Source organism: Cherax quadricarinatus, chromosome 5 (assembly GCF_038502225.1).
Source record: "Cherax quadricarinatus isolate ZL_2023a chromosome 5, ASM3850222v1, whole genome shotgun sequence".
Lineage (NCBI taxonomy): Eukaryota > Metazoa > Arthropoda > Malacostraca > Decapoda > Parastacidae > Cherax > Cherax quadricarinatus.
The window spans coordinates 28,285,922-28,308,813 of NC_091296.1; the positions used below are offsets into that span (position 1 = coordinate 28,285,922).

The 22,892-nt window shown below is 43.0% G+C and overlaps 1 protein-coding gene across 3 annotated transcripts in view; it reads right to left on the bottom strand.

Annotated features, from left to right (window-relative positions):
- Window positions 1-20,368: 20,368 nt before the first annotated feature.
- The window catches only part of LOC128684787 (uncharacterized), a 59,891-nt gene continuing 57,367 nt past the window's right edge, over window positions 20,369-22,892 (bottom strand). For all 3 annotated transcript variants that reach the window (XM_053771051.2, XM_053771050.2, XM_053771049.2), the window contains exon 6: window positions 20,369-22,721. In XM_053771051.2, coding sequence (XP_053627026.1) covers window positions 22,426-22,721 — 296 coding nt within the window. In that variant the 3' untranslated portion in view covers window positions 20,369-22,425. The remainder of the gene's footprint in view (window positions 22,722-22,892) is intronic.

Consider the following 22,892-nt stretch of genomic DNA (forward strand, 5'->3'; position numbering starts at 1 on the left):
ACAAAGAGAAGAATATAAAGTATCTCAGGTAGTTCAGAGGTTCACCACCAGGCTGGTACAGGAGATTAGAAAAAGGGCTACAAGGAAACACTTCACCAACAAAATCTACACTTACTAGATGAACGTGTAATAAAATCAGATACGATAACGACATATAAAACTACACCAGGGTATTGACAAGGCAAACTGAACTGACAGATGAGTGGGGTATAAATGGAAACTGAGCATGTAGGAGAGTCAAAAATACATTAAATAGCACCTGTATGGGATGTAAAGAAGTTCATAGAGTTAGCAGGCTAATGTTATACGAGAGTTCAAAGTTCAATATATATACAAAGTAAAACCCTCTCTGTCATGGCACTTGGAGGCGAGTGCAGGAATCACAGTTTAATCCCCGCAAACTCATCTTGGTGACTTCAGACAGGCAATCACATGCCTACAGACTTACCTCTGGATAACCATACACAGCTGTCGTATAGTTCGGCTTCAAATCGGCCAAGTCCTGTACGTAAACTGATGCATATATCTGAACTATAGAATAAAAATTTGAAGAATGGTAGCAAGAGGGACAGGTTCAAGGCAGATTCGTATATTCCAATATCTATTTTCACTATATTCCTTAATCGTTCTGTCATTGGCTAAAAGTGTGAATTAATTTGGATGAGAGAAGAAATATCCTCAAGATAGATTTGCCGAGCTCTGCATCAGGCAAACACCCTGTGAGGAGGGTTCGGTCCCTCCCAAATAACACGCCCCTGTCCTTAGGCTCAAACCGCTCAAACTCCACTGCGTTAAGGAGAATCAGCGTCGGGGGAACTACCGAAGGGAATAAACACAGAAGATGCTGATGAAAATGAAACAGCAGAGCACAGAGATAACGCACAGCAAGGCATTACATACTACAGGAGTAGTCCAATATATGACAGATGGAGTTCAACCTCAATATGTGAAAAATCCCGAAGACAGGGCTGAGGATTGGGTATCAGAGACAAATGTTTTAGGGTAAGATTAGTTTCTCACATCTGAAATGGAAGACGACCTGGGGGTTGAGTATTATACCATACACCTCACCTTAGGCAAACATTAAATGCATAGCATCAGCATTCCCTGTAAGGCTACGTATGTTGGCCTCATCACAGTATACCGCACCTAGAATCCATGCTAAATGAAACCAGTGTAAATATGATTATGGTATACAATATCGATAAGTTGATGCATAAGACACTTGCAACAGTTAGGTATCTTTATTCTGTAAAATTTCACCTACATAGTAGGCTTCTTTAGTCGGATACAGAAGAGGTAGCAGTAGAGATGTAAAGATGATGTAATCAGTCCATCACCCTTGAAGACGTGGTTTTCAGGTGGTCAGTCCCTCAGCCTGGAGAAGAGTTCTGCTCCATAGTCTGGAACAATGTGAAGTTGAATCAACAGTATGGAGACTTGTGTATTGTCAAAGGTGAGGTGCAGATAATCTTGGCGACAGGAGACGTGGAGCACGCTAGTAGTGGCAAGAATGTAATCACTGAGAGGGCAGGTCCCTCCCATATCCATCCCTTCTCACCTGTAACAAGTGGTCAGGCAAAACAAAGTTATCGAAGATGTTCTCTGTACGAAGATACCGTTGTGCTGCAGCATCTGACGGAGTTAATATGGTAATAGTATACAATATCGACAAGATGAGTAAGAGACACATGCAGCAGTTAGGTATCTTTATTCCGAAACGTTTCGCTTACACAGTAGGCTTCCTCAGTCGAGTACAGAGGAAGCAGCAGATTTGAGAGGGGCCTGCCCTCTCAGTGACTGCAACCTGGTTATGGCTACGAAGCAAAGAGTTATGAAGATTGAGACATTCATGCAACATATGGGAATCTTTATTCAGGAAACGTTTCGCCACACAGTGGCTTCATCAGTCCAATACAAATCAGAAAGGTGTAAGGAGAGGAGAAGTTTGAGGTAATCAGTCCCTCAGCCTGTAGTCGATGTGTTCAGTTCATGAATCTTGTAGAATGTGCAGCATAGGGCCGTAGATGTGGCTTTTATACTGTAGTCAGGTGAGGCGAAGCAGGAGGAGGCGGGGACATAGTGGTACCATCCACTAGTCGAAGGTCTTCGTCCAAAGGTTGGACAAGTGTTGAAGAACTCTTTGTAACAAGATCCCATGAGTTATGAGTTGACAGGAGACAAAGGGTAGTGTGTCTTCACGAAACTAAGACACATATGCAACATTTGGGTATCTTTATTGTAGACGTTTCGCCATCCAGTGGCTTAATCAATACAAATTCCAGGGCATAACTTGAAGACAGTAGAACTATATACAGAAAATGAGGTAATCAGTCCCTCAGCCTTGGAGTTGGTGCGAATAACACCGTAGTCGTGAAGATTCTGAAGCAGAGGCAAGGAGCCTATCTCTTTTATACTAACGTCAGGTGGAAAGGGGACGTGTAGCAGACGAGGGCATAGTCACTGGTAGGCGGGATTTCCCAGTAGAAGTAGGTCCTACCCAAAGAGATGGGTTAGTTGTAGTAGTAGTTGTCGTAGTCGTTAAAGTTATGTACATGTTCTCAGAATCAAGACTCCATGATGTTATAGTGTCTGACAAGTTGTACAAGAATGGTATACAATACCGACAAGATGAAACTAAGACATATATACCATTCTTGTACAACAGTGTGTCTTCACCCTGAGAAACTTTAGAACAAAGGCAAAGATGAAAGCAAACTAAGTCATGACGATAAGAAGCTTACCTTCAGCGTGTGTGTGGTAAATAAGCTTACCTTCAGTGTGTGTGTGGTAAATAAGCTTACCTTCAGTGTGTGTGTGGTAAATAAGAAGCTTACCTTCAGTGTGTGTGTGGTAAATAAGCTTACCTTCAGTGTGTGTGTGGTAAATAAGCTTACCTTCAGTGTGTGTGTGGTAAATAAGCTTACCTTCAGTGTGTGTGTGGTAAATAAGAAGCTTACCTTCAGTGTGTGTGTGGTAAATAAGCTTACCTTCAGTGTGTGTGTGGTAAATAAGCTTACCTTCAGTGTGTGTGTGGTAAATAAGCTTACCTTCAGTGTGTGTGTGGTAAATAAGCTTACCTTCAGTGTGTGTGTGGTAAATAAGCTTACCTTCAGTGTGTGGTAAATAAGCTTACCTTCAGTGCGTGTGTGGTAAATAAGCTTACCTTTAGTGCGTGTGTGGTAAATAAGCTTACCTTTAGTGCGTGTGTGGTAAATAAGCTTACCTTCAGTGCGTGTGTGGTAAATAAGCTTACCTTCAGTACGTGTGTGGTAAATAAGCTTACCTTCAGTGCGTGTGTGGTAAATAAGCTTACCTTCAGTGCGTGTATGGTAAATAAGCTTACCTTCAGTGCGTGTGTGGTAAATAAGCTTAGCTTACCTTCAGTACGTGTGTGGTAAATAAGCTTACCTTCAGTACGTGTGTGGTAAATAAGCTTACCTTCAGTACATGTGTGGTAAATAAGCTTACCTTCAGTACGTGTGTGGTAAATAAGCTTACCTTCAGTACGTGTGTGGTAAATAAGCTTACCTTCAGTACGTGTGTGGTAAATAAGCTTACCTTCAGTACGTGTGTGGTAAATAAGCTTACCTTCAGTACATGTGTGGTAAATAAGCTTACCTTCAGTACGTGTTTGGTAAATAAGCTTACCTTCAGTACGTGTTTGGTAAATAAGCTTACCTTCAGTACGTGTGTGGTAAATAAGCTTACCTTCAGTACGTGTGTGGTAAATTAGTAAAACGAAATGGGTAACAAAGTGAGGGGAGCCAACAACACTCTTTTTAGAAGTACATAAGATACAGCCAAGTGGGCTAGCAACTACGCCAACCAATTTTAAGAGGTAGAGGCAGAGGTAGAGGCAGAGGTAGAGGCAGAGGTAGAGGTAAAGGAAGAGGTAGAGACATATAGAGGAAGAGGTAGAGGTAGAGGCAGAAGTAGAAGTAGAGGTTGAGGCAGAGGCAGAAGTAAAGGTTGAGGCAGAGGTAGATTCAGAGGTAGAGACAGAGGCAGAGGTAGAGGCAGATGTAGAGGCAGATGTAGAGGCAGATGTTGAGAAAGAGCTAGAGGCAAAGGTAGAGGCAGATATAGAATTAGAGACAGAGGCAGAGGCAGAGGTAGAGACAGAGGTAGAAGTTGAGACAGAAGTAGAGGTTGAAACAAAGATTGAGACAGAGGTAGAGGTAGAGGTTGAGACAGAGGTAGAGGTAGAGTTAGAGGCAGAGGGTGACAGTAACTCGACAAGAATATCTTTCTACACACAACGAACTAAATAACCACTTCACTTAGATTACTTATAAAAAAAAATCTACATTTGGTTACCTGGGAACCGAAGTCACTTACAACAGCACTTTAGTATATCCCAGGTATAGCAGCACCTTTATGCATGTTGAGGCAGTCACGAAATTCTTTTTGCTGTAGTATTCTCTACGCTCCGCTACGAGGCAAACTGTGTTACAAGTATATGGCTGAGAGTTAATCAAAGAGGCTCATTCCGGTGTTATGATTTTCATGAGTAACATGTGGACGCTACTTGGTAACACCAGTCATTACGGCAAGTAAAGAACTACTGAGTCGGGAACCCTGAACCACGGGGGAGTTCCATCAAGGACGATCTGGTTCAGATTATTTGCATCTAACGATTATTGATCAGTAAGAAATAAAGAAATTTTATTTCTTTGTGCTGTATAAAAAATGCTCTTTACATGTAATAAAATATTGTTAAGCACAAAATAATGCCACTACCATGTTGTGCATTTCAGGCAGAAGGTTATAGATCGAGTAATAAAATACCAGTAATACTCCGGGATAAGTGATTCTAATGATTCTGGATCAGGAAGGATATGGGTAAACTTTCTGGCTTAGGAAAGCTTTAGTTTATGTTACTCTGAATCGGTGAGGTTCAAGAGTTAGAAAGCACTGAACCTGATGATCAACACCATTTGAGGCTCTGTGCTGGGAGGATCTGAAATAGGGCACTCTGGTCAAAGAGGGTTCTGCTCCAGGATAGCTCCGGATCAAGAGTGGGTTGGTCCTGGGTTTTGGGATTCAGTAAACACGAGTCTTTCGTCCCGGGAAGACTTGATACAAAGGTTATTAGACCAGGAGGATCTAGAACAGAGAGCTCTGGGCTCATCTACTAGTTCAGGAAAACTTTGAACGAAGAAGCTGGAACCAGAAAACTGAATTAGAAAGGCATTCTTTCCACGGCCAGAGAGCTCTCAACGTGAAAAATCAGAGCCTAAACATTTTAACACTAGTAAAATACATCTCAGTGCCTACAAACTGTAACAAAAACATATACGAGTATCTATCTCACACTAAACATTTTGAACCACGGTTCGCCTGTGAGCCAAGGACAGTGGCTTAAGGAAGACCTGGACAGGAAAACTGTGAGTTGGAAATGCTCTGTATTCTACTGCCCTAGATTCAAGCCTAGGATTCATAGCCTTAAGAAAAGATAAGGTAAGATTTTGTTCGGATTTTTAAAACCCCGGAGGGTTGGCCACCCAGGGTAACGCAAGAAAGTAGGTGCGTCATCGAGGACTGTCTGTCTTATTTCCGCTGGGGTCCTTCAATCTTGTACCCCAGGATGCGACCCACATCAGTCGACTAACACCCAGCTACCTACTTGCCTGCTAGGTGACCGGGACAGCAGGTATAAGAAAACACGCCCAGTGTCTTCACCCTTGCCGAGGATCGACACCCACTGTGTGAGGCGAGACTCTTGCCTACCAGGCCATAGGACACCCACGGCTTTCTTGTGAACTGTGAATTAAAAACTGCGGATGAAGAATTAAAGACGCAGAAATGCTCTGTATAACCAAGGGCTCAAGTGTCACCCATTTCTGTATAACGGTGTATCATGTTTAAATAAACTTGTAAGCTATTAAGAAAGAGCTCGACGCCCCTGAAGGTCCTGAAACTACGAATCGCTACAGAAACGGAATGTCATTATCACCAGTTACGATATATAGTAAGTTCGTTCTTAAAAGTGACTTTATTATTTGCGTTTCTGTCATACTAATGTGTCAGCTTTTGCATGTTAATAAGGAAAGTTTTTCAGAGAAAACGAAGAGAAAATGCGGCATAGAGAAAGCGGGATATTCAGAGGGTAGACCCTTTTAAACATGTTAGAGGAGCGTAAGAACTGGAATATAAGATCTTTTTTTTTTTTTTTTTTTAATCCGGGGGAGAGTTATCCACCCAGGATAATCCAATAGAGTCAGTTCGTCACCGGAGATTGTGTCTTATTTCCACTGGGGTCCTTTATTCTTATCCTCCAGGATGGGATCCAAAACAGTCAGCTAACACCCGGGTACTTACTGCTAGGTGAACAGGGACAGCAGGGGTAAGGAAACAAGACCAACGGTGGCCCGTGGCCTGGTGGCCAAAGCTCTCGCTTCACAGGCTGAGGGTCCTGGTTCGATTCCCGCCATGGGTAGAAACATTGGGGGTGTTTCCTTACACTGGTTGTCCATGGTCACCCATTAGTAAAGTGGGTACCTGGGTGTTAGTCGACTGGTATGCCTTGAACTTGAAGAAATATATTATTATTGTAATTAACGTTTCCACTCATGCCGGGGACTGAACCACGGACACGGACAACCGATCAGTAGGCTTGCTGGCCCATGCGAGGCCGGTCTTACTCATACTCAACAAATCGCACTCTTGTGTATCCTGCTTTTAGAATTGTCCAGACTGTTTTCAGTGTTCTATTTTCAGATTTTCTCCATACATCACCAAAATTGTTAGAGTAACATCCCGTCTAAGTTCCTAAAAGATGGTGCCTCTGAACTGACAATCCCCATTGCTCACGTAATTAATTTGTCCATCACCACTAATACCGTACCGGAGGAGTTCAAGGAGGCCAGAGTTACTCCTATCTTCAAGAAAAATAGTAGGTCTGATGCCAACAACTGTAGGCCTGTTAGTATACTCAGTGTAATATCCAAAATTCTAGAGAGGGCGATGTACTGTTAAGTAGTTAAGTATCATAATGACAACATTCTTCATAGCTACCAATCAGGCTTTAGGAGATCTTACTCAACCGACACCTCCCTAATTAATCTGATGGGTTTCACGAGAACTGAAATGTCGATAGGGAACCTCATAGGAATGGTAACCTTAGACTTGCAAGAGGCTTTCGATACTGTCAACCACAATATATTATGTAAGAAACTTCAAGCTATCGGCACAGGTTCCAAAGACTGGTTTAAGTCTTATCTTAGCAGCAGGAAACAAACTGTCAAAATCAACAAAACAGAATCGGAACCCCTGCCGTTAGCGTGTGGAGTTCCCCAAGGTAATATTCTGGGTCCCTTATTATTTCTATGTTATGTAAACGACATGCCCTCAGTGTCAAGTGCAAACTCCTACTGTATGCTTATGACAGGGTTCTGTTAATGTCAGGTAAAGACCCACAAGATATAACTAATGTAATAATGGTTAGCAGACAACAAACTATCATTACACCTCGGGAAAACTGAAGCCATACTCTTTGGCACGAAACATAAACTGAGAAGGGTAAATAATTTTAATGTTCGGTGTAATGGGGAACCCATCACTTCAATTTCCTTAGTAAAATATCTGGGAATCCCCTGTGACCCATGCATGTCAAGAAAATTGGTGGGGAACAGTGTAGTAAAGAAAGCGAATATCGGACTTAAGATTCTCTACAGGCTCGCAGGACCCTATGTTCTTGTCCAGACCAGAGCTTTGGTGAGATGGGTATGGAAGAAGGATGGGTAAGGATAGAAATTTTGGAAAAGGGTGGGAGGGGGGAGAGAGGTAGGATATAAAAGGTAAGTGGCCCAACCACTTTGGTGTAATTTAAAAAGTGTACGTGAAATGATAAGATATTCTTTAAGGGGTATAAGACTAACCCATCAGAGTCACATAGATATAACAATATAAGTACATGACTCTGAATTGGTAGTAATTATACAAGTTGCAATTACTTTTTTTTTTTTTTTTTTTTTTTTTTTTTTTGCGATATCACAACGTGCATATCGCAAAAAAAAAAAAAAAAAAAAAAAAAAAAAAAAAAAAAAAAAAAAAAAAAAATTGCAACTTGTATAATTACTACCAATTTAGAGTCATGTACTTATATATGTGTTATATCTATGTGACTCTGTATCCCTTATACAATGTCATATGGACTACGCTTGCTTCTCATGGTACTCTGCCTTGACAAAAAAAAAAAAAAAAAAAAAAAAAAAAAAAAAAAAAAAAAAAAAAAAAAAAAAAAAAAAAAAAAAAAAAAAAAAAAAAAAAAAAAAAAAAAAAAAAAAAAATGAGAAACTGCGAATCACCCAGAACAAAATGGTAAGATTCATCCTGGACCTGGGACCAAGAGAACATGTAGGCCAGGATGAATTACAACAACTGGATATGCTGAATGTTGACGACAGAGTAAAACAACTGAAGTTAAATCAGGTTTATAAAATTGCTCACAAACAATGTCCAGAATATCTTGCTGCCAGTTTTGTCAAGGCTGGGACCCGGAGCAATCATAGTACTAGGGGGAGAGAGCACAACTTTGTAGTACCCACAGTCAGTGGCCAGGCTTCAAACACATTTTATTGTACAGCAATAAAGGAATGGAACAGACTGCCTGCACATGTCAAAGCCAGTCATAGCATGAACCAGTTCAAGAAAAGAGCCAAGAGGTACGTAATGAATGTAGCGACAGAAAGGGAGGAGAATGATTTTTTTTAGCTAACACACGTGTATATTAATAGTATAATACTGAGATATCTCCTTTATAGTATAATAATAAGGTATTAAAAGGACCCCAATGGAAATAAGTCACTCTGACTTTTTTGGGTTATCCTAGGTTCTCTACACATATGCTGCTATGTATGATAATCTATGTAACTGTATTAGTGTATACCTGAATGAACTTACTTATTAAGTGCTACAAATTTATCGTAGAGGAAATCATTCTTGATTTGGAAGATATCCTTGAAAATTTCTTTTCTACAGACCGACACGATTTTTATTAGCATTAATTTCTGAAATATGTCCGTGCTTCACGAAATTCAATAAGTTTCAACATTGCTTTTGAAAACACTTTATCGAAGACCCCAGAACACAATCGCGCAACACTATCAACCCAACCACGAACACAAGGGAAAACAATTCGTGCGTCTAACAGTAACTTATAAAAAAAACACATATCCATAGTTTGAGTGATCAGTACTCTAACTCACGGCCTGAGATAACCAGCCCATCCCCTGAGTCCACTGCACCACAGAGTCACTGTCTGGTAAACCCAGAAAGTGGGTTCGAATCCCAGTCACTCGAGTGAACTATTACATTCATTATTAATTTTCAACACGTGTCGGGATACATCACGTACCATACACGGTACGTGTCTTCTACGGCATCAAGCACACACACACACACACACACACACACACTAATGGTTGTCCACAAATTTTTGTCGTTGCTTGACTACTAATTCAAATGATTAAAGTAAGATTTGCGAGAGGAGATTGTTGGTTAATAGGGTTAAAATCTGTTGACTACACAAGGGTTGTTAAGGCTGTATGTTGCCCGTTCACCACCAGTCAAGAATACCTCGGTCCCTAAAGTAAAAATGAAAGCAAACTCACGGCATGCGGCCCAACAATATATATATATATATATATATATATATATATATATATATATATATATATATATATATATATATATATATATATATATATATATATATATATATATATGTATCCATTAGGCTAGTGTGAATGAGTTAGACAGCAGTAGAAGCAAGTTGCTTTTCATGATTTCAAGTGCTGTTGGAGTGTGAGCAAGTACAAGTTAACATGTATGAAAAAAAAAACGCACACAAACACTAAAACTACTCACAGCTTAGCTGCTGTTTTATGAATTACATAAATCAATCAGTTGGATTGCCGCTAATGATTAATTCTCATGTTTTCAGTAGGCATTAAATCCCCAAACTAACGCATATGCACCATGTAAAGTTGAATAAAATCGAGGTTCGTTATTAGCTCAGACCTCTAGGCATTGTAGGCGCTAGCGGACACTACTATAACAAATAAAAACTTAAGTGAAAAACACAAATAGTCAAAAGTAGCATTTCTTCTTCTACACATATTTCAGTATACAGAATTTAGCAATTTGTATGGAAAACCAAATATATTTTTTTATGAAAATATATAAACATTATGTATTACCTTTGTTTGCCTTTGGTGACTGAATTTGAATTCTCAGGGTCATTCATAATTGTTAGTCTCTGCTGGTCATTTTGGAAGGATTTCGTTTACACTAAATGATGATCATCGTCACCCATTTCTGAACGAAGAATCAGTTAAGATGCAATTCCGAAGGAGTTGTAACTTACCAATATAAATTCTACAAATCACTCAAACGAACACTTAGATATTTATAACCAAGATAATACCTTGTATGGGAGAGTGAAGAATATACGTCTTCATACACGGTGAAGTTCCTAGTTATACAAAACACCTCGAGCAGACTTAAAGCTAAGCAGAACTTATAATAATCGATATAATAGTTATAGTTAGATTACATAATTTCAAATTGTAATGTAATTAGGCTGCAGGATAAAAATAATCATTAGGAAATATTTAATATTCTGGCGACGTGTCACATTCTGCTTTCATTAAGAACACACGAACACTTGTATATTCAGTTATCTGACCCCCAAGTGCCTTTATCTTCACTTACCATTTAATTAAACAACTGGTTTACTTGTGAATCATGTCTTTCCCCCCTTTTTAAGTATTCCTAACCACTGGTAGAGTACAACAGTCCTCTTGATCATATTCAGTGGAATGCATATCAAAAGTTGGAGCAGTTCTAGTCAATTTTATAAATACCTCTTTGATAAACTCATATTTCAACTCTTTATTAATAACAGAATTACCTTTTACCAATTGCCTTTTGTTTGGTAAATGTTATAAAACACAGAGAGTACTACAAGTCAGTGTCAGTAAAGCTAAAATTTAGTCCTAAGATTTATTAATTCACTGCCAATACTGTTATGAATAATTTAGGTTGGAAATTTACTTACTTGACAGTGAACTCGCGATCCTCGAGATCTCCTGGATGTTCATCTCCTAGGTGTTCCTCAACTTTTAGATGTTATTCATCTCGTAGGTGTTCTTCAACGCCTAGGTGTTCATGTAGATATTCTTCTTTAAGAAGTGAGCCTTAATCTAAATACTCTAATATTTCTTCAGATGTCAATTCTTTCTTTGTCACAAGTGTTATTTCCAGTGGAGATGAACACTGTGGTAGGTCGGTCGCCCAATTGATATTTTAGATGAGAACTTTGGGCCAGGTGCTAGCTCCTACAGTGCCCATTAAAAACTCTAGGTGCAGCTGTTGATCTCACCATTGCCACTACATGAAGGGTGGGTACTACAACTGAGGTACTCAAAGGCCTGTTATCCTGGGTGTAAAGGGAGAAAAATAAACATAGCAGAAAAACTTTGAATTATATCCTTCACCAAGTATAAACAGAAGTATGTACACTATATACACTATGTACAGCAATAGGTATTAGTGCACGCCACGGTAATCAAGGCAAAACAGCAGCCAAGAGAGAGCAGACCACCGTGCTTCAACCAGCGGTAGAATGAAAATGACAAGGGTGAAAAGGTGAGTGGTAACCATGTCACCTTCACAGTTGCCAGATCCACATGTGATTGGCTGAACCTAGATACTGATCTGACGATGGGGCCCCGTGGGATCGTCAGACCCTTAGCGTCTGCTTCGTTGGTTGGTGAGGCAGCCTATGTGTGTTAACATGCTCCGAATAAAAATTACATACTCTTTGCATGCAACAGTCGGGCAGGTGTTGACCTCACCACTGCCACTACATGAAGGGTGGGGCATGTGTTGACTTTACCACTACCACTACATGAAGGGTGGGGCATGTGTTCACCTCACCACTGCCACTAAACGAAGGGTGAGGGGTGTTGACCTCACCACTGCCACTACACGAACGGTGGGGCAGGTGCTGACCTCACCACTGCCACTACACGAAGGGTTGGGCAGGTGTTAACCTTACCACTGCCACTATATGAAGGGCGGGGCCGGTGTTGACCTCACCACTGCCACTACACGAAGGGTGGGGCTGGTGTTGACCTCACCACTGCCACTACACGAAGGGTGGGGCAGGTGTTAACCTCACCACTGCCACTACACGAAGAGTGGGGCAGGTGTTAACCTCACCACTGCCACTATATGAAAGGTGGGACAGGTGTTAACCTCACCACTGCCACTACGTGAAGGGTGGGGCAGGTGTTGACTTCACTGTCACTACATGAAGGGTGGGGCAGGTGTTGACCTCACCACTGTCACTACATGAAGGGTTGGGCAGGTGTTGACCTCACCACTGTCACTACACGAAGGGTGGGGCAGGCGTTAACCTCACTACTGCCACTATACGAAGGGTGAGGCTGGTGTTGACCTCACCACTGCCACTACACGAAGGGTGGGGCAGGCGTTAACCTCACTACTGCCACTACACGAAGGGTGAGGCTGGTGTTGACCTCACCACTGCCACTACACGAAGGGTGGGGCAGGCGTTAACCTCACTACTGCCACTACACGATGGGTGAGGCTGGTGTTGACCTCACCACTGTCACTACACGAAGGGTGGGGCAGGCGTTAACCTCACCACTGTCACTACATGAAGGGTTGGGCAGGTGTTGACCTCACCACTGTCACTACACGAAGGGTGGGGCAGGCGTTAACCTCACCACTGCCACTACACGAATGGTGGGGCAGGTGTCAACCTCACCAGTACTCGGGTCAGAGAGCACACGACTGACAAGCAGTCAGTCTTGAAAATAGCTTATAGAGTAACAAGGCACAATACCATGAGTGGAACAATACACAAGTGTGACCAGTAAATGGTCCGAGTCGGAGCTAAACGCCGTGATAAGTTTTTTCCTATGTGCTAATTATTTTTATATTGAAACATGGCTTGTCTTCCGTATTCTTTGTTACTTTATTTCGTTTATTAAATGTTTCTTGTGTTTCTGTCAAGTTCTGAACCCTTAACATTCGCATGCTTATTATAATTACTGGCGCAGCGCCATGATAGTCTGGCTTAAATTCCTTTAGCCACTTCAAGTCGTTTTGCGAGTGGCGACTGAACACTGCGCTCGTTACCCCTAATTCCAAGTAACGGAGTAAACACTTATTTAATTGTAAATTTTAACTAGCTTCGTATTCTTCTTCCGTGGGAAGGTATTACTGTCTTAATTTACATAATATTGACTACTGGGCAACCATAAACCTTGACTGATATAAACAAGTGGTTTATAAAAGTCCCCGTGAGTATTAGAAAAGGAAATTTAGAGTCGGGTGACTTTCTTGATACGATCCAGGATTGTTTTTTTAAAACAGTTTGTGACAGAGCCAACTAGGGGAAATAACCTCCTTGACTTGGTTCTTGCCAGTAGGGAAACACTAATTAATAATCTTGAGGTTAATGATGAGCTTGGGGAGAGTGATCACAAATCACTCAGTTTTAACATAGCATGGAATTCCCCTAATAATGGCAATCAAGTCTCCGTCCCTGACTTTCGCTTGGCTGATTTCATAGGACTGAAAAATTACTTAGGGGGGCTGAACTGGAATGACCTGACTAGGGGTCAGGTAGGTGGTGATGGTTGCCGATATGATGCTTTCCAGGGCATAGTTCTAGCTGCTCAGTCAAATTATGTTCCAAATAGGGAAATCAGATCAAACAAAAATGATCCTAAATGGATGAACAATAGATTAAAATATCTGATTGGTCAAAAGAGAGGCATATATAGGCAAATCAAAAGAGGAGAGGGGCAATTAAGAAATCGATATATTCAGTTAAAGAGAGAAATAAAAAAGGGAATTAGAAAAGCAAATAGAGATTATGAGGTTAAAGTTGCAAGAGAATCGAAGACTAACCCAAAAGGATTCTTTCAGGTATACAGAAGTAAGATCAGGGACAAGATAGGCCCACTCAAAAGTTCCTCGGGTCAGCTCACTGACAGTGATAAGGAAATGTGTAGAATTTTTAACACATACTTCCTCTCAGTTTTTACACAGGAGGATACCAGCGATATTCCAGTAATGATAAATTATGTAGAACAGGACGATAATAAACTGTGCACTATTAGGGTCACAAGTGACATGGTCCTTAGGCAAATAGATAAATTAAAACCTAACAAATCCCCAGGCCCTGATGAACTGTATGCAAGGGTTCTAAAGGAATGTAAAGAGGAGCTTAGCACACCTTTGGCTAATCTTTTCAACATATCACTACAAACTGGCATGGTGCCAGATAAGTGGAAAATGGCAAATGTGATACCTATTTTCAAAACAGGTGACAGGTCCTTAGCTTCGAACTATAGACCAATAAGCCTAACCTCCATAGTGGGAAAATTTATGGAATCAATAATTGCCGAGGCAGTTCGTAGCCACCTTGAAAAGCATAAATTAATCAACGAATCTCAGCATGGTTTTACAAAGGGGCGTTCCTGCCTTACGAATTTATTAACTTTTTTCACTAAGGTATTTGAGGAGGTAGATCATGGTAATGAATATGATATTGTGTATATGGACTTCAGTAAGGCTTTTGACAGGGTCCCACATCAGAGACTATTGAGGAAAATTAAAGCACATGGAATAGGAGGAGAAATTTTTTCCTGGATAGAGGCATGGTTGACAAATAGGCAGCAGAGAGTTTGCATAAATGGGGAGAAATCAGAGTGGGGAAGCGTCACGAGCGGTGTTCCACAGGGGTCAGTGTTGGGCCCCCTGCTGTTCACAATCTACATAAACGACATAGATGAGGGCATAAAGAGCGACATCGGCAAGTTTGCCGATGACACCAAAATAGGCCGTCGAATTCATTCTGACGAGGACATTCGAGCACTCCAGGAGGATTTGAATAGACTGATGCAGTGGTCGGAGAAGTGGCAGATGCAGTTTAATATAGACAAATGCAAAGTTCTAAATGTTGGACAGGACAATAACCATGCCACATATAAACTAAATAATGTAGATCTTAATATTACGGATTGCGAAAAAGATTTAGGAGTTCTGGTTAGCAGTAATCTGAAACCAAGACAACAGTGCATAAGTGTTCGCAATAAAGCTAATAGAATCCTTGGCTTCATATCAAGAAGCATAAATAATAGGAGTCCTCAGGTTGTTCTTCAACTCTATACATCCTTGGTTAGGCCTCATTTAGATTATGCTGCACAGTTTTGGTCACCGTATTACAGAATGGATATAAATTCTCTGGAAAATGTACAAAGGAGGATGACAAAGATGATCCCATGTATCAGAAACCTTCCCTATGAGGATAGACTAAGGGCCCTGAAACTGCACTCTCTAGAAAGACGTAGAATTAGGGGGGATATGATTGAGGTTTATAAGTGGAAGACAGGAATAAATAAAGGGGATGTAAATAGTGTGCTGAAAATGTCTAGCCTAGACAGGACTCGCAGCAATGGTTTTAAGTTGGAAAAATTCAGATTCAGGAGGGATATAGGAAAGTACTGGTTTGGTAATAGAGTTGTGGATGAGTGGAACAAACTCCCAAGTACCGTTATAGAGGCCAGAACGTTGTGTAGCTTTAAAAATAGGTTGGATAAATACATGAGTAGATGTGGGTGGGTGTGAGTTGGACCTGATAGCTTGTGCTAACAGGTCGGTTGCCGTGTTCCTCCCTTAAGTCAATGTGACCTGACCTGACTAGGTTGGGTGCATTGGCTTAAGCCGGTAGGGACTTGGACCTGCCTCGCTATATATATATATATATGTATATATATATATATATATATATATATATATATATATATATATATATATATATATATATATATATATATATATATATATATATATATAATTTAATTTGTGGCCCTCGACTTATAAGTTTAGTGGTGAAATAGCCCGCGGTGTCGAAGAAGTTGGACTTCCCTAATCTAGAAAAAAATAAGTACAACAGTGTAAAAGAGATAGATAGATAGATAGGTAGATAGATAGACAGATAGATAGATAGATAGATAGATAGATAGATAGATAGAGAGAGAGAGAGTCTAACAGCATCAAGGCGTATCTAGCACTTGCTTGACAGTAGAGGCTACAAAACTCTGTATGAGGCACATGTAGCCTCACACATTATGTACCACTTTCTTGGACTGTCTGCTTCCCAGGTCTCATCTACTACTTCTGGGCAGAATACAGAACCAAGAAAGACGACTTATAATCGCCTGGACTCAGCCTGGATGAATCTATTATTTTAACAGAACCCTCAACATCGAAGAGACGTTGGTGGCATTACTGTTATGTACAAGGTCAATATTGTTAAGTTACCACACTTGGTTCCACTTCGCGGCAGCGACAAGACACCTTATATACCACAAGAGGGACAGCAAACAGGAAACGCAATCTATATAATCATAACCATAATTTTTAAAGGGGGTGGACCGGTAAGTCAGCGGAAGGCATCGGTGAGATGGCCAAAAGCTGCGGGTCATTATGTAACTACGACCCGCGTCAGGAAACATCCTGTTTCTTGACGAACTTACCTAACCTAACCTAAACTAGCAACCACACTCTGGCTGTACCATTCTCAAGAATATAATTTCATCCAAGATCATTTTTTTCAAGAATGACTCGAGTCTGGAACGCGTTCTTACGGCATAACAACATCGACGAAATGAAGTAAGTTGTCTAAATAAAATCTCTGGCCCACAACTGAGACAGTGACGGCGGACGTCCCGCCCTTGTGATGGGTCGTCTCACGTACTACTACTGCTACTACTACTACTACTACTACTACTCCTAATAATAATAATAATAATAATAATAATAATTTTTATTGATACAAGTACATGATACAACTTGAACATACCTAGCTCACACCACTGGTATACTGTATACAAAACCTCTGGTTATGCAGAGCATTTCGAGCAAATTAGGTTAATTTTGTCCCCATGATGAGACCCACACCAGTCGGCTAAGGAAACACGTCCAAATGTTTCCACCCGATGTATAATACTAGCCAGAACCTGTGTTCTGGTACGGGTCTTAGTCTTGTGACGTCTCTCTGTGGCTCCCGGAGGAGAGTGGGTTCTGCAATATTGCAGCATATGCTGCTCATGCGCTGCTCTTGGCAGTGGTGCGTCTCATCAACGAGAAAGCTGTTTGCAATCTATGTGTTCTGGCAGGAGCACTGTTTCATACACATGCCTATGCAAGGTACATATGCATATTTAGATGATCATTTCACGAAGACTCGTGTTAGGAGACACAGTGTCTTCTCCTGAGTAATACGATATAGGTGAGTACAGATAGCAAGTACGTCTGTCTCCGTTTCAGCAGACGGAACATCAAGCCTCCGCCACGTCTTGCCAGAATGATCCACAGTGCCGGCACTCTGAAGGAGAGGTGTTAATGTTGCAGTTTTATGAATGTAGTGTAAGCACGCCTCTGGCAAGACAATAAAGGAATGTGATGATGAAAGTTTTTCTTTTTTGGGCCACCCTGCCTTGGTGGGAAACGGCCGATGTGTTAATAAAATAATAATAATAATAATAATAATAATAATAATAATAATAATAATAATAATAATAATAATAATAATAATAATAACGGCATATATAACTAGATACCAGAAAGGTTCCACAGTGTCTCACAGCAGAGAGGATGTTGCGAGGGAGATACACAACACTCCTCTCTGTTTTGGTATATCGATTAAATATACCAATCTGTCTTCACAGTTCCGGGTTCAGTCTCTTTGCAAGCCGTTGCACAGCGTGGGAGGGGCCAGCAGGAATCACAGTGTGGGCGAAGCTAGCAAGCATGACAGTGTGGGCGAAGCCAGCAGGCATCACAGTGTAGGCGAGACCAACGGGCATCACAGTGTGAGCGAGGCCGGCAGGCAGCAGCCACGGTGTGGGTGGGATCAGCAGACAGCGGTCACAGTGCGAGTGAGGCCAGTAGGCAGCAGCCGCAGTGAGGATAGCAGGCAGTGGTTGCTGTGGGAGGGATCCGCACGCAGCAGTCACTATGGGCCAGCAGGCAGCGGTCACTGTGTGAGGGGCCGGCAGGCAGTGGTCACTGTGGGAGAGGCAAGCAGGCAGCGGTCACTGTGGGAGGGGCCAGCAGGCAGCGGTCACTGAGGGTGGGGTCAGCAGACAGCGGTCACTGTTGGAGGGGCCAGCAGGCAGCGGTCACTGAGGGTGGGGTCAGCAGACAGCAGTCACTGTGGGAGGGGCCAAGCAGGCAGCGGTCACTGAGAGTGGGGTCAGCAGACGGCGGTCACTGTGACAGTGGTCAGCAGGCAGCAGTCACTGTGGGAGGGGCCAGCAGGCAGTGGTCACTGTGGGAGGGATAAACAGGCAGCAGGCACTATGGGAGGGGCCAGCAGGCAGCGGTCACTGTGGGAGGGGCCAGAAGGCAGCGGTCATTGTGGGAGGGCCAAGCAGGCAGCGGGCACTATGGGAGGGACCTGTAGGCAGTAGTCACTCTGGGGGGCAAGCAGGCAGCGGGCACTCTGAGAGGGCCCAGTAGGCAGTGGTAACTGTGGGAGGGGCCAGGAGGCAGCTGTCACTGTGGGAGGGGCCAGCAGGCAGTGGTCTGTGGGAGGGGCAGCAGGCAGTGGTCACTGTGGGAGGGGCCAGCAGGCAGTGGTCTCTGTGGGAGGGGCCAGCAGGTAGCTGTCACTGTGGGAGGGCCAGCAGGCAGTGGTCACTGTGGGAGGGGCCAGCAGGCAGTGGTCTCTGTGGGATGGGAGGGCCAGCAGGCAGTGGTTACTGTGGGAGGGGCCAGCAGGCAGTGGTCTCTGTGGGAGGGGCAGCAGGCAGTTGTCACTGTGGGAGGGGCCAGCAGGCAGTGCTCACTGTGGGAGGGGCAGCAGAGGTCACTGTCGGAGGGACAGCAGACAGAGGTCTCTGTGGAAGGAGCTAGCAGGCAGTGGTCACTGTGGGAGGGGCAAGCAGGCAGCGGGCACTCTGGGACGGCCCAGTAGGCAGCAGTCACTGCGGTAGGGCCCAGTAGGCAGTGGTCACTGTGGAAGGGGCCAGCAGGCAGCTGTCACTGTGGGAGGGGCAGCAGGCAGTGGTCTCTGTGGAAGGGGCCAGCAGGCAGCTGTCACTGTGGGAGGGGCAGCAGGCAGTGGTCACTGTGGGAGGGGGCAGCAGGCAGTGGTCTCTGTGGGAGGGGCAGCAGGTAGTTGTCACTGTGGGAGGGGCAAGCAGGCAGCGGGCACTCTGGGAGGGCCCAGTAGGCAGTGGTCACTGTGGGAGGGGCCAGGAGGCAGCTGTCTCTGTGGGAGGAGCTAGCAGGCAGTGGTCACTGTGGGAGGGGCAGAAGGGAGAGGTCACTGTGGGAGGGGCAGCAGGCAGTGGTCTCTGTGGGAGGAGCTAGCAGGCAGTGGTCACTGTGGGAGGGGCAAGCAGGCAGCGGGCACTCTGGGACGGCCCAGTAGGCAGTGGTCACTGTGGGAGGGCCCAGTAGGCAGTGGTCACTGTGGGAGGGGCCAGCAGACAGCTGTCACTGTGGGAGGGGCAGCAGGCAGTGGTCACTGTGGGAGGGGCCAGCAGACAGCTGTCACTGTGGGAGGGGCAGCAGGCAGTGGTCACTGTGGGAGGGGCCAGCAGGCAGTGGTCACTGTGACTCACGAAATCGTAATGACACGATTGAAAACCAACCATTCCACGGGCGGGGTTAGAACCCGCGATCAGAGTCTCAAAACTCCAGACCGTCGCGTTAGCCACTGGGGCAGCTAGCTTTAATAAGATTAATCCAACTAGGTATATTTATACACCATAGGAAGGTTAGCATAGGCACCACTGTGACCTCCCACAGTGGCCCCGGCCACTGTGGGAGGGGCCAGCAGGCAGCGGTCTGTGGGAGGGGAAGCAGGCAGTGGTCACTGTGGGAGGGGCAGCAGTGGTCACAGTGGGAGGGGCCAGCAGGCAGGGGTCACTGTGGGAGGGATCAGCAGGCAATGGTCACTGTGGGAGGGACCAGCAGGCAGTGGTCACTGTGGGAGGGGCCAGCACTCACTGTGGGAGGGGTCAGCAGGCAGTGCTAACAAGGAGGGGCAGTTCCTTAAAAACTGTGATTTATGGGCTATGGTTAAATTTTGTGATGGGTTGAGGTTAATCGTTTAGAAGAAGAGAGCTTAAATATTTCGATGTTGAGAGGTTAAACGTTTTGATAGGGTGAGATTAAACGTTTCGATGGGGTGAGGTCAAACTTTTTGATGGGGAGAGGTTAAACGTTTTGATACGATGTGGCTAAACGCTTTAATAAGCTGATGTTAAACATTTTAATGGGCTGAGGTTAAACAAACGTTCAGACAATACTTCCAAAACATTTTATATTATCTTAGTTTCAATTATATACATAAAATAAAGAGAATGCACGTGAAAGGACACAAAGGGACATAATATCTAAAAATATATTATATGTGACTTAAAATCAACAAGAGACAGGCAAAAAAACTAGGTCACATCTGCCGGCCATAAATAAGGTCAAAGTATAAGTTTGTTTTTGTAATAACATTAAACTGCAACCCGTAAACAGGCGAAGATATGAAAAGCTCACCTTGAGATATGACTGATAGTTCCTAAGTGCCATTGAAAGTGACCCTAACGCAACACTTGCAACAGTATCGTAAATCCCAGCCACACTTGCTGCAGTATCTCATGTAAAGTCCTCCATCCGACAGCATCGTCTGTCTGCTGCACCACGCTAAATTTATCTTAGACACGACAATTGCACTCATATGCACCATTGGTTTCCTGCAACTTATCCCTGTACTAGAATAGCATCAAATCGTCTTAAACACTGATAAAATATCTACATTATTGCTAGGTAACATAAAAAAAATATGTATAATTTGTTCTCTTATTGCAATCTTTCCTACATAACTGTAAAATCTATAGCAACTCTCATCATCATGTAGCTAATATCAGTGATAATTTAGCACTGCTTACGCCATCTAGCGGAGTGACTGTCAAGTAAGCCGGTGAATGTGGCAGACCGTGATGATACTGTTCCACGAGGCCCATCTAAAGCCCTAGCACACAGGTCAGAAAGCTCGCAGAGTTTACAAAAATACCAAAACTAAGATAACGAACTATGTACATCCTATTTACACACTTCAGACATCTTGTACTTCACCGGAAGATACCACGAGAGCGACGTCTTCGTCTACTACCAGTTATAACGCCTCAACAAGTTCACATCCTTTAAAGGGAAGATGGCAGCAGGTTGCTGCTGCCCTCCCACCAGATACAACCAAGGAACCACCTCCGGCTCTTTGGTTTCGTGTTCCAGAGCCGAGATTTCAGGCTAAGGACTTTGAATAAGTTTCTGATTATCCAGGTCTTTTCGCCAGATCCTGGGTTTCTGTTGTAGGCGGCAGGTCTCAGCTCTGAGGTAAATATCATTGGTTGGTAGTTACTGTATGTATGATGTATGTATGCATGTATGAACATAAATATGTATGCTTGTGTGATGGATGTATATATATATATGTATGTCTGTGTGTGTGTGTGTGTGTGTGTACTCACCTAATTATGGTTGTAGGGGTAGAGACACAGCTCCTGGCCCCTGTGTGTATGTGTGTGTGTGTGAGTGTGTGTGTATCACTTACTAATGGAGCACCATTCACATATAATGCCCACAGGTTACATTTGGAGATCATCACAACATTCTTGAACACAATAGCATTTCTAAATAATTTTATAAGTAAATAATAGACAACAAACTTCCATGGAATATAAACTATAAGAAAGAGAAAGGAAGAAGCACATCACTTACATAATTTATATCATAACATTAAGTAAGTGCGAGACGTAAGTCATTGGTTCAGCAATATCTTAAAACCTATATTGCAACGAATCCACATACATTTTATGCACTTCTAGCGCCGCAAAATAATAATAATAATAATAATAATAATAATAATGTCATATAACTGCCCATATCGCCAGCACAGTCTGCTTCATAGTAGATCTCATTATATGCACAAATGGCATATATGAAGAAAACCCTTTGACTTTTCTTTTATGGAAATATATATTTTATATACTTATAATATAATGCCTTTAATTTTTTTTTATTTAGCTAAGTATAAAAATACGTTTCGCACATAAGCTATCGAGGTCGGTCTGTGTTTTATCCTTGGTGTGGAGCCGGCACCAGTTGATCTGGTATTCACAGCAGTGCCAGGTCTAACTCATCCCTCAGCTACCAGCGACAGGTCAGGTGGCCATAGCGGTGATGTGTATTGGACGTGGCATCAATGCTGCACCCCACACCACAGCACGAGAGTCGCCGAGACTTAAACATTGGCGTATAACTGACACCCAGTTAGGACATCCTCGCCCAGTATGAGCACATAATCTCACTCTACGTTTGACTCATAAGAAGAACGTTCGTGAAATTTGAGTTGTTGAATTTGAAATGCCTCTTGTCGTAGAACTTCAGTAGTGCGGGACTGTAGGGATGATTGTCCTTGAGGTGAAGATAATGGCATTCTGGTTCTCCAGTTGTGTGGCCACACTCCTCGCATACGTACACCTTGGACCGCCTCTCCTTGTAGGCGTAGCTGTGTTGAACCCCGTGTACCTTGAGGCAATGCGACTCCAGGGAACACCGCTGAGTGAACGACTTCTCGCACAGATTGCACTTATACGGTCGCACTCCTGCCGACAGTAAACACCAGGATTAGCTTCATCACCCCCTTTGAAATAAATATATTTGTAACTGTTACATTTAGTACTATTAATTAGTATGTTTAATAATATCGCTATTGTGTTTCAAGAGATGCTTAACCCGCGTGAGTTATTAAGCATACGGTATGATAGAGGCTTGAT